This window comes from Chelonia mydas, chromosome 7 (genome assembly GCF_015237465.2).
Source record: "Chelonia mydas isolate rCheMyd1 chromosome 7, rCheMyd1.pri.v2, whole genome shotgun sequence".
Classification (NCBI taxonomy): Eukaryota; Metazoa; Chordata; order Testudines; family Cheloniidae; genus Chelonia; species Chelonia mydas.
The window spans coordinates 91,128,569-91,143,784 of record NC_057853.1 but is presented as its reverse complement, the minus strand read 5'-3'; the positions used below and the strand labels follow the sequence as shown (position 1 = coordinate 91,143,784).

The 15,216-nt window shown below is 43.6% G+C and overlaps 1 protein-coding gene across 7 annotated transcripts in view; it reads right to left on the bottom strand.

The window, feature by feature from the left end:
• TBC1D12 (TBC1 domain family member 12) overlaps positions 1-11,527 on the bottom strand; it is a 95,217-nt gene extending 83,690 nt beyond the window's left edge. For 2 of the 7 annotated variants that reach the window (XM_043550722.1, XM_043550724.1), the window contains exon 1: positions 11,423-11,527. In XM_043550722.1, the coding sequence (XP_043406657.1) occupies positions 11,423-11,481 (59 nt within the window). In that variant the 5' untranslated portion in view covers positions 11,482-11,527. Of the gene's footprint in view, positions 1-5,910; positions 7,140-11,422 lie in introns of those variants that run through there. The other 5 variants (XM_043550723.1, XM_043550725.1, XM_007059405.4 and 2 more) reach the window with 5 other exon arrangements.
• Positions 11,528-15,216: the final 3,689 nt, after the last annotated feature.

Genomic DNA, 15,216 nt, shown 5'->3' with positions numbered 1-15,216 from the left:
GACAGGTAGGTATGAGAATGGCTTTGTTGTTCATAAATCAATATTTGAGATGCAGAGAAATGTAAGAGCAACTGTTACATTAGAAATTTCTAAACAGACAGCTGAAGCTGCAAAGGAACTAGAATGAGCAGAAGCTAAAAATGAAGCATAATTAAAAAAACTAGCAGTAGTGTTTAGATCACCTACATATTATTTTTCTGACAACTGACCTCTTTGCAGTTCCCCACCTGCTTATTAAGATCAACAGTAGGAGCAAGATGGGAAGATAATCAGCTTTTGAGGTACAGCCTGCTGCTTGAGCCAGAAGAACAGGTTTACAATAGAGTAAAGGACATGTGGGCTCAGGTGACTTTTCCACTACTGATCCCCTTCTCTACCCTGTGTCCCCACTCAAACTAGCCTGGCACCATCTGCTACCCCACTCAAGAAAACACTACTTTAAAGTTTTTTCTTTGCAGGTACAACGATGACTCCCCAGCACTGTTTTATTCCAGTCATAATTGCAGAAGGTTTGGGGGGAGGGGGCTGTAGGGAAATGGAAGTGGGGAAGTGTTATTCTTTGGTTTGAGGGAGATTGGGGGGGGAGGGGGGGAGAGGAAGAAGAGGACATTGCCACTACCTCTGGTGACCCACCAGTAGTTGGCAGATGAAGTTCACAAGACTGCTTATGAACCAGACACACTGTAAGTATTTTCTGTGACTTGTTCTATTTTTATGTAACTGCCATAGTAACTGTTTATTAAAAACCAACCCATTCAGTTTACACCAGCAAGGACAACTCTTCACGAAGGTGAATTTTGGGAACAAGAAACTGAACCACGTTCCATTAGATTTATTTTACTTCTGCAAAATTAACATTAAACATGCTATTCAAAAGTGCAGCAATGTAAAGATTGAGGAAAAAAATGAAAAGACGCAGGACAAAAAACATTTCACAGTTTTTAAGCTGTAAACTTGAGAATAAAATGGCAATCAAGTATCTTACCAACAATTGTCAGGTGGCTATAAAGTGAGGTAGTAAAACTGTTCTTGGGAAAGGAATAATAGCCATGTGCATAACAGATACATGTTCTTGCATATATATTATATAGTTGCAAAACTTTTTAAAAAGTTCTATATCCTAGAAAAGCCATCACAAAACATTGTTTCCCAACCTTCTTGCTGGAGCCCTGGTACAGTTATTGCTGCCTGATCTCCAACAGTTTCCTTCTCTTGCCCTTTTACAGTTCATTCTTTGCCTTTTCTTTTGGGGGAGGGGGGGGGCGGGCAGGGAAAGAGACGGGGGTGGGGGGGAAGCGGAAGCATTGTTTGTTTTCATTCCCCTTCAGTTTTCCCTACTCACTGGGAGGCTTCATGCTGCTAGAGCAGGGGCTCCACTAGCATTGCTCAAAACTGATCTGAGCAATGAGACAAGACACACACTTGGGCTAGTAGGCTCCTGTCTCAGGCCATATCTGCAGTATGGGAACTCTACCAGCATAGCTACAGTGCCATACCTATGCTGGCATAACCCAACAGCGCAGACACAGCCTACACTAATGGAAGGGGTTTTTCTGTTGCCGTACGAACACCACTTCTCCAAGCAATGGTAGCTAGGTTGACAGAAACATTCTTCTAGCAACCTAGCTACAACTTGGGGTCTACAGTGAGAGTCAGAAAACTATAGTCTCTCAGTGGTGCAGATTCTTCACACCCCTGAGCAACACAGCTACATCAACCTAAATTTAAAGCATAGACCAGGCCTCAGATTATAATTATGTACCACAAGAGCTACTGCCAGATCTAGGTACATTAAGGCTCAGTCTACACTTAAATTTAAGTCAATATAACTGTCACCAAGGGGTAGGAAAAATCCACACCAAGCACTGCAGTTATGCCAACTCAACTGCCAGTGCAGATGCAACTAGGTCAACATAAGAGTGTTTCCATCAACCTAACTACCATTGCTTGGGGAAGAGGTGTTCCTACAGCAATGGAAACAGCCCTTTTGTCACTGTATACTGCATCTACACTACAGGATTATACAGATGTAACTATATAGCAGTACAGTGCCTGTTGAGTAGACAAGGTCTAAGAGAAGGCAGGTAGCTTTCAAGAAGCTTTGGCCATCACATCAGACGCACACTTTCAAGGTGGAGGCAGGTGGATCTGGGGACATGCAATTTTCCCTGCCCCACTGATCATCAGCCCTAACAAACCCCTCAATTACTATGGCTGTCCTACAGGAGGCCCACACCACATGCTGTGGAAAAAATGGAAATAAATATAGAACAAGAAAGATGGTGAAAACTTATTTTCAAAACAAAATTTAGCACTATATCAAATAGATTTGACAGTACTTGGCACAGGTTGGGACTCTGGTTTCAAGCCTAACAATCACTCATCAGATCAAATTTCTCCCTCATATGGGCATTAGGTTTGATATTTAAGGGTTCGGTTTAAGTCAATTTGTGACAGGCTAGGTTCTGACTATTGAAAGTAAGGAAGTGATTCTGTGATTAAGCACAGAGTTGTGGTCAGCTGTAACTTAAACAGAAAAGTAGTCACACTTACAAGGCAGTTTGAGTTCTAGCATGCCTTCCTTATTGAATGTTTACCAAAAAGCCTGGAGGAAACACTTATTTCTGGCCTATTAGTATGGTCAGCTGCCTCTTTTGCATTTAAATGCCTTCTACCAAAAAAACAAACAAAAAAAAGTAGCTATGTTTTAAAACTAATTTTAAATATAACAGAAGATGGCATAATCAGGGTAAAGTAAGAAAATGAAAGAATCAGAGTTTTAACACAAAACTACAGAGGAAGAACAGAACAGAGAAGTGATTCTCCCTTCTATAAAAAGCACCTTCAGTGGGAAATCAAGGCATGCATAATTGGGATTGTTTCCACGTACAGCAACTTAAAGGTTTGGTACCAGCATCATTATGACTTCGTGCTCATTGTAATACAATGATCTATTCACAAGAGTCACAAGAGACCCCATTGTCACTATTGAGGATTCACTCATAAGGCAACTTTAACAGTTCCAGACCTACGCCTCTTAAAACAAAGACTACCAACTTCTGCAACATTTACACGCTTTATAAAAAAAGCAGAGGTGTGGGGGGAGGGACTTCTAGCCCTTAAAGTTGCAAAGATAACCTACAACACGCAAAAGGAGCATACGGGCTTGTCTTACACAGAGCAGCAAGGGGTCTGATTTCTAAAGCACATTAACTGGTCTGCGCAGACCCTCCTGGTACAAGCTAAAAGTTCCCTAATGTACTCTAACACAGTGGTGTTTGAGCACTACATTAAAGCACACTAGGAAACTTTTACCACACAGCATCAGGGTCTGCCCAGACCAGTTAGTACACTTTAGAAATCACACCCCCACAGTGCAAATTGCTGCTTCATGTGGGCAAGTTCTAAAATTATTGTTGTGTTGTCCTCTCAGAAAGTCTGTAGGCAGACCACTCCAATGCCTTTAGTAGTGCTTCTCCAAACTGCAGCAAAATGGAAACTTAGGTCTACACTAGAAAAGGTTTGCCAGTATAGCTATACCAGCAAACTCTCCTAGAGTAGATGCAGCTTGTATCAGGAAAATAATGTTTTTGCCAGTATAGCTTAGTACAGGTTCCCCAAGTAAAATAAGCTGTAATGGCAAAAACACTTATGCCAGTATATAACTGCATCTATATCAGGATGGTTTGCCAGAAAAGTAGTACTGGGAGGAATAAAAGTCATCTTCCCCACACCTGACATCAGTATACTGACGAAAGTTTGTAGCACGGACCTGGATTTAGCCTGGTCAGTCTTCACCGTTTCCCAGAAGACTACTCAGTGTTACTTGGCTACTACTCTGGAAAGCAACAAACAGCAAGAACTGGAGTTATTAATCTGGAGTACTCAAAAAACGAGGCAGGGGAGCACAGAGTACTGGAGACAAAAAATGACAAAAGCAAAGAAGGGACAGAGCAGAAACACCACACACTCCCATTGCAGTAGACAAGAGACTGGTAGACGCCTCCCTCAATCCATCCTCAAAGCAGTCAGGAGGCTCTTTAGAAAGGATGACAAACTCCAAATTTATCAGACAGTTACTAGCTTGAAGATAACTCCAAAGCAGAATCCAGGGATAGCATCCAGTAGGAATCCAAGCACCTTCCCCTTTCCCAGCAGCTGCAGCAAGGGAAAATGCTTCTCACTTGGGCATTGTCTCTGCAGAGTGAAACTCATCTTTCGTATCAGTCTTCGGCTAGTGGGTTTACTCTATCTGATTTCTTGTAAGATTTCCAAACCTTGTGCGTGAGAAGATTATATTAGTTAACTGGATGTGAGAGATTATATCTATCTTTTCTCCAAAATAAGTCTCAGGTATAAGTATATACAAAGGGGACAGGGAGAGGGAAGAAGAGAACGAAGACAATATAGGGAAAGAAAACAACAGAGAAGAGAGAGAGTGTGTAGGTAAATAACCATGATCTATCACAGGATATGCTGTGTCCATTGAGGCACATTAACCCCACATTATACAGGAGAGAGCCCAGAATTACACAGCTCTGCCTTTCAAAGATCTTTCCTTCAAATTTACTCCAAACAAGTTTAGCATTCAAGCTAGTTGGTGGCTTGTACAATTTTCCAAGCTCTGTTTATGGATGAAAAACCGCTGTTTCTTTATCATATTATCAATCAAGTCTCATAGCGCCTTGATTGAAAGTTACTGAGGAGCAGAAAACTATAACAGTCATAGTATTTTGACAGTAATTCTCCAACCCAAAAAAGTTTATTTTAATACCAAATATTCTCCAGAGACCTGTGGCTATTAGGTTCACATGGATCATGCTGCTGCTGTAACTACCTTGACATGTGATGCAGTCTTCAGTTTTGAAGTCAACAAACTCACGGTCTGGAGTTCTAAAACTGTCTTAAAGAGCTTGTCTATACTTACAGCATTGCATCGGCTACTGTAACACTTAGTGAAAACATTACCTATGTTAATGAGAGAGCTTTCTCCCACCAGTGTAGGTACTCCACCTCTCCCGGAGGGGGTAGCTATGTCCACCAGGTCAGTGTAACTATGTTGCCCAGGGGTCTGGATTTTCCATATCCCCCAGCAAGGTACTTTACACTACAAACATATGTCAGTTAAGAGGAGGGCTCAGTCTTCTTAAATTCTCTCCCAAGTGCACAGCCTCTCTCCTGGCTGGCAGGTAGGGTGACCAGATAGCAAGGGTGAAAAAAATCAGGAGAGGGGGTGCAGGGTAATAGGCACCTATATAAGAAAAAGCCCCCCCACCCCACCCCAATATCGGGACTGTCCCTATAAAAACAGGACATCTGGTCACCCTACTGGCAGGGATAGGAGATACTTAAGTTCTGCACACAATCCTACCATTGCTGTAAGTTAATACTAACATGTTGCATCCGATGAAGTGAGCTGTAGCTCAGGAAAGCTTATGCTCAAATAAATTTGTTAGTCTTTAAGGTACCACAAGTCCTCCTTTTCTTTTTGTGGATAAAGACTAACCCAGCTACTACTCTGAAACCTAACATGATCAGTGTTACTGAAAATTACTGTTAGCTTTTAAGCATAAAGACCAATGGTCTTTATGTTTAAAAGATGAGTGAGGTAGGGGTTTTTTTGTTTGTTTTTGGAGGGGGGAGAGAGGAGAGACCAGGTCACAGTTCCCAGAGCTAGTTTCGGGGAGCCTTAGTGAAACAGGTAGGACAGCAAAGCATCGGGTCACCTTGGGAAGATCTCTGCACAGACTAACGCTATTTTTGAAGTTTACTCCACCCACCATCAGCTCACTGCTGTCCCTGCTCTCCCAGGCACCAGGGCAGTGTCCTTTCCTTCCCTCTCCCCAGCTAGGAGGGTCAGTATCGCTCCCGCCCCAGTAACATAGGGCTCCGGGGGAGGGGGAATCTCACCTTGTAATGAAGTCGGCGATGCCGCTGCTGCTGCCAGGAATGGCGATTCTCTTGGTTTTGTCCGTCGGCTCCTGGGGAGGGGCCGGGGAGGTGGCCGGCGTCCCCCCGTGAGGCTGGTGCTCCGGGGCGCTTCGGCGCCGGCTCACTTCGTAGGTGTTGCGGGAATTCAGGTTAATGTCTATGAAGCCCACAGGCGCCGGGAACAGACCTCCCGCCGCAACAGCCCCGTCGCTACAGTCCCGGGGAGTCCGAGCGCCGGCGGCGGCTTCTGTCGGGCTTCCAGTCCCAGCTCCGCTGAGGGCCGGCGGCGGGGGGCTACCGACTGCCGCGCCACCCTCCGGATCGGGCCCCAAGCAGCAACTCCTCAGAGGCTCTTCGAGGGCGGCCCCCGCCGGCAGGCTCGCCCGGCCCGCGCCGCCTCCCCGATCCCCAGCCGGAGCCGGGGGGAAATGAGGAAAACCCCCATTGGGCAGTCTCGCTGCTTCCTCCTCCTCGGGCCCCGGCTCGGTCCGCAAGGGCCAAGCAGGCGGCTCCTCCGGCGGCAGCAGGAAGCCGGCGTCCCCGTTGGTCATTCTCCCGTGGGGGCCCAGGACACAGGCGGCCCCGTTGGGGGGTCTCTCCGGGCAGCACTTGCAGCCCAGCCCCGCAGGCGCCGTGGGGCCGACCTTCCCGGCCAGGTACCGCTGCAGCAGCAGCTCCTGCCCCGAGCCGCCGCTCAGGCTCCGGCTCCGGCTCCCATCCCGCTCCCCGTCCTCCTCCTCCGCCGCCGCCTCCTCCTCCGTCGCCTCATCCTGCCGGCCCGCGGGAAACAAGGCTGCGCTGCCCTGAGCTCCGGCATCGTCCGGCCCAACCATTTGCCGCCCCGCAGCCCCCGGGATGCCAGTGGCGCAGCTGTGGGTGGCGGGGGCGCACGAGCCCCCCCGGCGCAGCGGACCGAGGGGGGCGGGCGGGCGCGCGCTGCTCTTCACACCGGGAGCCGCAGCTACCGCTGGCTCCGCTCACCGCATCGGACGGCGGCCTGGGGCAGCCCGGCTCACGCAAGCGCACAACCGCAGCAGCCCCCAGCCAAAGGCGCTTCCACCATAGAGAAGCAGGGTAGACCTACCTGGTTAGCCCTGGAATATCCGGTACCATAGAGATGCCACCTAGATAGGATCCTCCTCATGGGAGGGGAAATCTCGGATTTCCTTTACCATACGCCATATAAGACCTCCTTACGCTCAGGTCCCCTTACCGTATTCTATCTAACACTCCCTCATTCACATGAGAAAACTGTTTCTGTGACGAAATTCCATCAAAACCTAGCCACACCCAGTTACTGTATTCCATCTGAAACCACCTCCTCCAAAAATCAGACCCCAGTAGCCACAGGTGTAATTACTAATGGGTAACAGCAGCATCACCCAAAGGCATGATCTAGCCTACAGACTTACTGGTGTCGGACTGAACCATTTAGTTCCAATATGCTGATGGCCCTTCATTTCATACTATATAAGTAGAAAGGTGGACAAGTAGAAGCTGGCGAGAAGGGGGTATGGTGTCGTTAATATCTAGTGCAGCCTAGGACTCAGGCTTGCTCAGTTAAAGCTAACGATAACATTACCTCCTGCACAAGACAGGCTCTGGGGCAGCTTCATACTTGTGAAGTGGTGCAATAAGCTCAGAAATTCCATCTAAAACACACACAGCTCAGGAGCCTAATCTTGGTTCCCAGGCAGCAACCACATTAGATATGACACCCTCTTTTTGACTCCTTCTAAACCAATGGTATCCAACCTTTTCAGCCCCTTTATTGCAAAGAGGGGAAGAGACAACAATATTTGGGGGAAGGTTCTTCTCCTTTTGCACCATATGGATGGCACAGAGGGAGCAGAAACCACAGTAAATCCCATGCTAAGGATTCCCTAATGTGGGGAAAGACATCAATGGGCTTTAGTGACAGCACAGCCGAGTCCTGTGCCCCCTCTCTGAACAGTCACCACACAGTGCAGTGCTACTATTCCCCAATGCTTTCTGGTCCCTTGGGGACCACAGACAATCAATGCAAGTTAGAACAGCCCTCTGGCTGCCATATCCCACAGAGAATTAGGTAGGTATAACTGATTGTTGGTTCTCACCTTATCTTTTCCCCACCCCCTTCCTGGGCTGATCAGGTTGATGGGGGGTAGGGAAAAGAGGGGAACCATTCTTTGCTAGGTACTTCCCCCTAGGCTCAAGCAGAGCCAGTGGAACATGTATCCAGCCCTCCCTGGAGAGAGCCAGATTAAGACAAATTGAGGCCTCTGAGATACTACAACATGAGTCCTCCCCCCAAATATCTGTGCCCCCATGCTTTTTCCCCACCACCGCCACATGTGGCAGAATACCCAGCATGCCTCAGGAACAGCAGCAGCAGCACTGGATCCCTTTCTTCCTCTCCTAGGAACAGCTGCTAAGGGGAGGAAGCCACCGAAGCAGTGGGGGTGACCCCCAGTTCTTACTCCAGAATCTGAGGTGGTTTTGCCTGTAGGGGTAGGCCAACCCTTCTGTGTCCTTCTCCTGTGACAGAGTCCTCTGTTGGGATGGTAGCAGCAGGGCTCCCCAGAGTAGTCAGACCGGCTGTAGACACCAGCAAAGCAAGCACGTGCTTGAGGTGACAATTCTGGGGCGGCCATCCCTCCCTCCCCCCACTTTTTTTTTTTTTTTCGCTTGAGCAGTTGTGCTCTCGGAGCAGCAAATTTTTTGCTTAGGGGCAGCAAAAAACCTAGAGCCGGCCCTGAGAGTAGTTGGTCTTATTAAGAAGAGATTGGAATGAATGGGGTACACTTCTCAAGGCCGTCTACAGACTGAGTTTATATCTCTACACCACTCATGCTCGGTTCACATTTCCAAGTTTTTCTTCCCAACCACGAAGGCCGGAAACTTACCAATTTTCTTTCCCTTTATCTTCTGTTTTTAAATGAAAGTGGAGAGTCTGATATCATTACATGACTCCAAGAACCCGTGATCAGGTTTACATAGTGCATACACCTTAAGGCAGCCCTATCCCTCAGGTTTCTGTAGTCTGTCAGGGAAGCAGTGGATTCTCCATCACTAACAATTTTTAAAATCACAGGGCACAACTCAGAGAACACATTTTCAATTTACCATCCATTACATATTTTCTGAACTGTTGCCCTTGAGGGCCATGGTTTAGAGTCTCAAAGCCCCAGGCTAGGTACCACTTTTCTAATCCAACTGACTGCTTTCAGTTGCTTGTCAGGGACTTCTATATGCCTTTTTTCATAATACAAGAGCTAAGGGACATTCAGTGATAATGAAAGGACAACATATTTAAAGTTATGAGGGCTTTTTTTTTTTTAGAACATTGCATAACTAAGTTATGAGATCAAGTATCAGAGGTGTAGCCATGTTAGTCTGTATCCACAAAAACACCGAGGAGTCCCAAATAAATCTGTTAGTCTTTAAGGTGCCATCAGACTCCTCATAACTTATGAGACTCATTTTGCTAGCTCAGTAGGTATACGGGAGCAGGATCCTAACAGGGAACATAAGCCAAGGTCATGTTCAGATTTTCCTATATAACTTAATGGAGGTTCTTTAACATGCCAAACTGGGTGGGAAGGAAGGAGTTAACTTTATAGACAAAATGTTCAAAAACAGCTACAGATTTTGGGTGTCCAACATGAGCCTGATTTTCAGAGCACTTGCAGCTTCCACTGACTTCAGCTAAACCCTTATCTCCTATCATACACACACACACACCAGTGTATACACATGCAGATTCCAATGATGCAATTTCCACATAAAAATTAATATCAACCTTAGATTAACTACATAGATCACATTACAGAAAAGCATTTTAAAGCCACTATTTGCAACATGACACCATATCCCCCACACACCAATAGAAAACCAAACACAGAATGTATGATGTACTTTATTAAAGACACACTAACTTTGTATAAGTCATCAAAAACATGAAGACATAACCAATAATCATGGACAGAGGTGGACAAGGATGCCTGTTAGTTAGTTAGTTGAGTTTGAGGGTAAAGATATGTGAGCTGAGGTTGGTGGAAAGAAGATAGTTGAGGGTACGAAGGCAAACTGCTGATTATAGTGTAGGGGTGTTGAATGATTTATTTATTAACATTTTATGTTTCACTTTGGGTCTAGCATCCTTAACTTGCACGTGAAGAGTTTTGCGTGGGGAAATCTATAATACGCAAATGTTAAGTTCTGATATTAAGTAGAGACTAAAGTAGAGTAAAGAGGGGGGAGGAAAAAGCATAATAGTAAAAAATGGTGAAAAGTAAAAAAGGTGAATTTTGAGGAGAAAGTTGAAGGAAGTAAGGATGCTTGGCATACAAGAAAAGAGATCTCATTCTAGGTGAAAGAAGAAGCTCGGAAAATGTCATGAAGACAAGAGTGACATGAGCAGACAAAGGGTGAGAATGTAAGAAGAGCAGGCAAGAACACGGGGAGCTACAGAAAATGAAACGTGGACAGCAGCAGAGCTGTGGAGGAATTACACTGCTGTACAGACAGAGAGGTCTAGTGAAGGGGCATGAGGTGGAGGTGACCGAGTTGTCAACAGAAGTGGAGAAAGGAAGCAGGGAGAAAGTTGTGGAGGACAGATATGTTCAATTTCTGCCATGTTTTTCTTTAAGGAAGCAGCAGGGCACCCATATTAGAAAGACATAGAAAAGACGTGAACATAATCAAGGGTGGAAAAGTAGAGTTAAGTCTCATTACAGCATAAAGCTTATAATAGACTCATCCAAGAGTTAGTGTAGAGGAATGAAAACCCAACTCCTGGGAACATCAGCAAAAAGGGATAGGGAAGAAGGAAAGGATCTTTCAAAAGTAGGTAGCTAAAGGAGTCATCAAGAACACAGAAAATGAAGAAAGGTCACAGCTACAGAAGTCCAAAAAAAGAGAGGGTCTCAAGAAGTTGGTAAGCACGAGAGAGACGAAGGAGAATGAGCACAGAGAACAGATCATAGATATGGAAAGAAAGATTACTTTTGTGATCTTCTGAGTGGGCAGTTTCACAGGAAAGGAGAGGGCAGAAGCGCAAGAGAACTAACCACATGAGTAAGGTTTGCAGGATCAAGCGAAGGCTTTGAGTGGAAGCAATAGTCCCATAACAATGTCTATGGGCACTAATTAAATCAAGCAGAAAATTAAAGAAATAAGGAAAGCTGTACGTGTGGGGAGCAGCAGGGTCTAAGAGATGGATCATATCTGGTAGTTAGTACTTACAGGCAGTATCATTTGCTTTTAGGGGAAAGTTATTTTTCTTTCCCCCTTTAATGCTGAAACAGGACTGCTTAGCAAGTCTTGTCCAGCAATAACTTTCTTGCTACTTCCTCTCTGGGGACTTTAAGCCACACTATTTTTCATTGGAGAATTTTGTAAGTTACTATCCTCCCTTTCTAGGATAAGTGTCAGAAGTAACCCTTAAGTGTAATAGAGTCCTGTAATAGAAGAATCTGTTAGAATAGTGAAATAATGTAGCTAAACTTACCTTTCTAAAGGGGAAATATCTAATTCTCTTGGAAACTTCTGGTTAAAGGAGTCCTCCATTTAATGACTCCCTCCTCAAAGTTTCCTTTAATCTGTGGTGTGGGGGACCAACCTATCTTTATAGGCAGCCAGCTGGAGCATGCTCAGTACAACAGAGGAAGCCTCAACTGCACAAAAGCATTTTCCCCTTCATTTTAATCCTTTCTTCTATTAATGGGGGTTTTTAAGAGAAATAGTTTTATCTGGGAATACTTACAAGGATCTCTTTCTCTCTCTTTTTAAACAGAATGTTGTGTTCTCTTATTGTTTACTTTCTTGAGTTGCAAATCATTGCTAGAGCTTCAGGGTCAGAAAATCTGCTGGGGATAGTTTTAATAATAAATAGTAACTGTTTATTATCTTGGTTTTATTTTTCTCTTTCTCTATCCTCATTTTACAGATACACTTCTGAAATCATACATGATTTTTTACCACCTCTCTTGACTATAGATCTTAGCATCTGGGTAAGACCAGGAATTTTGAGCTTTTGGATTTTGCTGCTAGACAAGCTACTCTCTAGCCCCAATTCTAGAGTTTCCCGCAGCCCTGGCCTGTAAACCAGCAGAGCCAGCATACAGGCACTGGAAAGCTAACAGATCTCTCCATGGAGGAACATCCCAGGTGTAAGAGGGATATCTGTGGTAGCACAGGGCAGAATGGCCCTGTGCTGCAACCCTTGCAGTCCCTTTCAGGGAAGGGGCATGGACGGGAGGAGGGTCTATCGTGGTATGAGTTAATTAGACTGTTAGGTTTGCATCCCACAAGCCGTGCCATAAATAATGTTATTTTTAACCGTCTCAGGATTAGCTTTATCAATAACCTCTTATGATGACCTTTGTACTTTATTAACCTAAGCATGCAAGAAATTCAAAGTGAAACCAATTTGTTTTCTTAATCCTTTTCTTAGCAATTCAGAACTAACGATGTTACAATCAAAGAATTCCCAGCGTGGATTAATTTCCCCAACCAAAGACATATACAGTGTCACAATTGGCTGACATTTGTACTGTGATGTCATCTTATTATGGTGCCATCCCAGAAGTTTTCAGATTTCTGGTGTCTAGAAGGGGCTGGCTTCATGGAGAAGCAGTGCTCTTAAAGAGATGTTACACAGCGAGAGCAAGCTCCTGGTACCTATATGACCATCCCAGCAGAATTAGCTAAACTGGAATTGCACCTTAACATTCTGTGGCAACATGATTTTGCAAACACAATTACATCAACAGCCCCATGTTGAGTTTAGGGTTAAACAAAATTTGTACCTATGCATTTTGACAGGGGGAGATCTTTGCAATTTTCATCCATTTGACTCAAACTGTTCCACCAAATGTCTCTTCTGGAGACATTCAATATCTAAGATTTTTAAAATAAACAAACAACCCTATTCTAGACCTGATCTTTCACTGAGTTCCCAAGTGGGAAGTCAGCTCAGATCTAATATCAGATCATTAGGTTCTGCATTTTAGCAATGGGAGGTTGATCCCAAAGACTCAGATAAGAAATTATTTTCTTTCTCCAAATGTCTCCTCTGTGAAATATGGGGCAATGGTGAGGTATGTGCACACCCTTCAGCAAAGAGACACTGAAGTGGCTGCCCCTGCTGTTTAGCCAAAGGCTTTAGCCTAAGAACAAGGCCTTAGACTATCATAGTGAGAGAAGGCCTATAAACAGGCAGACTGATTTTGATTCTAGTTTTGTACCTCTATAACTAGCTAAGTGATAAGAATACACCTAAATTCTTAAAGTGTAGGCTTTTGCAGACAGGCTTGAATATCTATATCCTAACATTTCCTTCTACTAGGGCATTATCACCTCCACCAAGTGTGTTTATTTGTCAGGGCAGACAGCTTCTTCAGGTAATAGATGACTTTTTAATCTAGAGGTGAAAGGTGGAACGAGATTAAAATGGTTAGAAGCGGAAGATAGACTAATTGACTAGAAATAAAGTGGAACAGTGAGCATGGAATAGTTTACCACTGGAATAGTTTACCTAGGAACGTGTTATATTCTCCATCTCTTGAATTCTTTAAATCAAGATTGATTGTCTTCCTAAAATATATGCTATAACTCAAACAGAGGTTCTGAACTTGATGTGGAAGTTACCAAGTGAGGCTTCTATGCCTTGTGTTATGCAGGTGATCAGATTATATTATAATAGTCCCTTCTCACCTTGAAATCTGTCAATCTATATGAAACCATGAAGCAGCCTTCTTCAGGACAGCTAGCAATCTTTTTCATCCAGACTCATCAGCTGCTAGAGACAGTGTCAGAGCACACATGATTTCTTCCTCCACATCATTTTCAAGGACAAGATTTTAGACACACGACATGACCTGAACCACATTTATAATACACCTCTTGACTGTATAATGTTTTGAGGTCTTAAATTCCTGAAGAGATTTCAGGACAATTTCAAAATTCATTCCTTGTATTAATTGGGATGAAATCCAACTAATCACAGCTTGGATCCTTGAAGGATATTTCCTTTCTGGAACTTCTAGAGGTAAAATGTTCTACATTAATGAGTAGTCCTTGTGAGGGAGTCCTATTCTCATAGCTTTGAAAAAGTGTTGGCAAGCCATCGGTTGAAGAAGTCTTACTTAATTTGACTACAATCATAATTACAGGTATAAACGAGTGTTTAAACTGCTGATGACGATCGAAGTCCAAGGGAAAATGGCGCAAGTGCTGGCTTTCATACTCTTAGTACCTGGTCCTGCAAGCACTTCAGACTGAGTGAGTGTAACACTCACTACCATGAATTGGCAGGATTACTTGCAGTAGTAAGCATTACATTTGATCATAAGATTGGATCTTTTATCTATACTTACTATTTCTTTGAGAGCTATGATCTGGGTTATGTCACTGCTACCTATATATAACTCTTTAGACTCAGGCAAATATATTACTACTGTAATCTAAGCTTTTCAGAACATTCCACTAACTACAGCTTTGTCTAATAAATGTAGGTGTTTCATTTCTGAATACCTCTGAAACTTTGAATATCTTTACATGATTTATTTAGTCTTACATACAGTAAGGATTGCTGTAGAGCTGCTTTCGTATATTTAACCATTCAAATCTAGTCCTCAATAATGTTGAGCTTTTGGTTTATTAAAATAGCATTCCTTTCCCCAGGACAGAAACAAATATGATATTTTGTATATGATGCCAAATGTCTTTGTAACTTGGTTATCTACATTGACCGTGATTAAATAGGTTTATTCAAAAGTATAACCATTTTCAAACAAAAAGCAAGAAAATTATCTTGATTGTTCAAGACGAAAAATATTTAGGGGAGATAGAACAACTGATAATCATATCCAAAGATTAAGCTTTCACTTCACAAGAAACAAGTAGTAGTATTTCAAGTCACTTAACCATATTCAAAAGGTTAAGATTTTATATATAAATACTTAGCTGTTTCATAATATAACACATAATAACCATATAATCGATTCCTGCTTTCAAAAAAAACCCGTTTCTCTTTTTTATTTGTAACACAAACACTCAATGTAAAAAACAGTGATTTGCACATACTGTATATAACACGTTTCATAGAGGATGTTAAAATACTTTAGAAAAGCAATAAATAATACGATCCCTATTTTATAGGTGTGAAACTGAGGCATCGAAGTTTAAATGAGTTGCCTAAGGTCACAAAGTTCAACACTGACAGTTAAGAATGGAATCCAGGCTTCCTGACTTTCGTTCTATATTCTAACTGCTACACAATGTAATCAGATATCCTTCAAA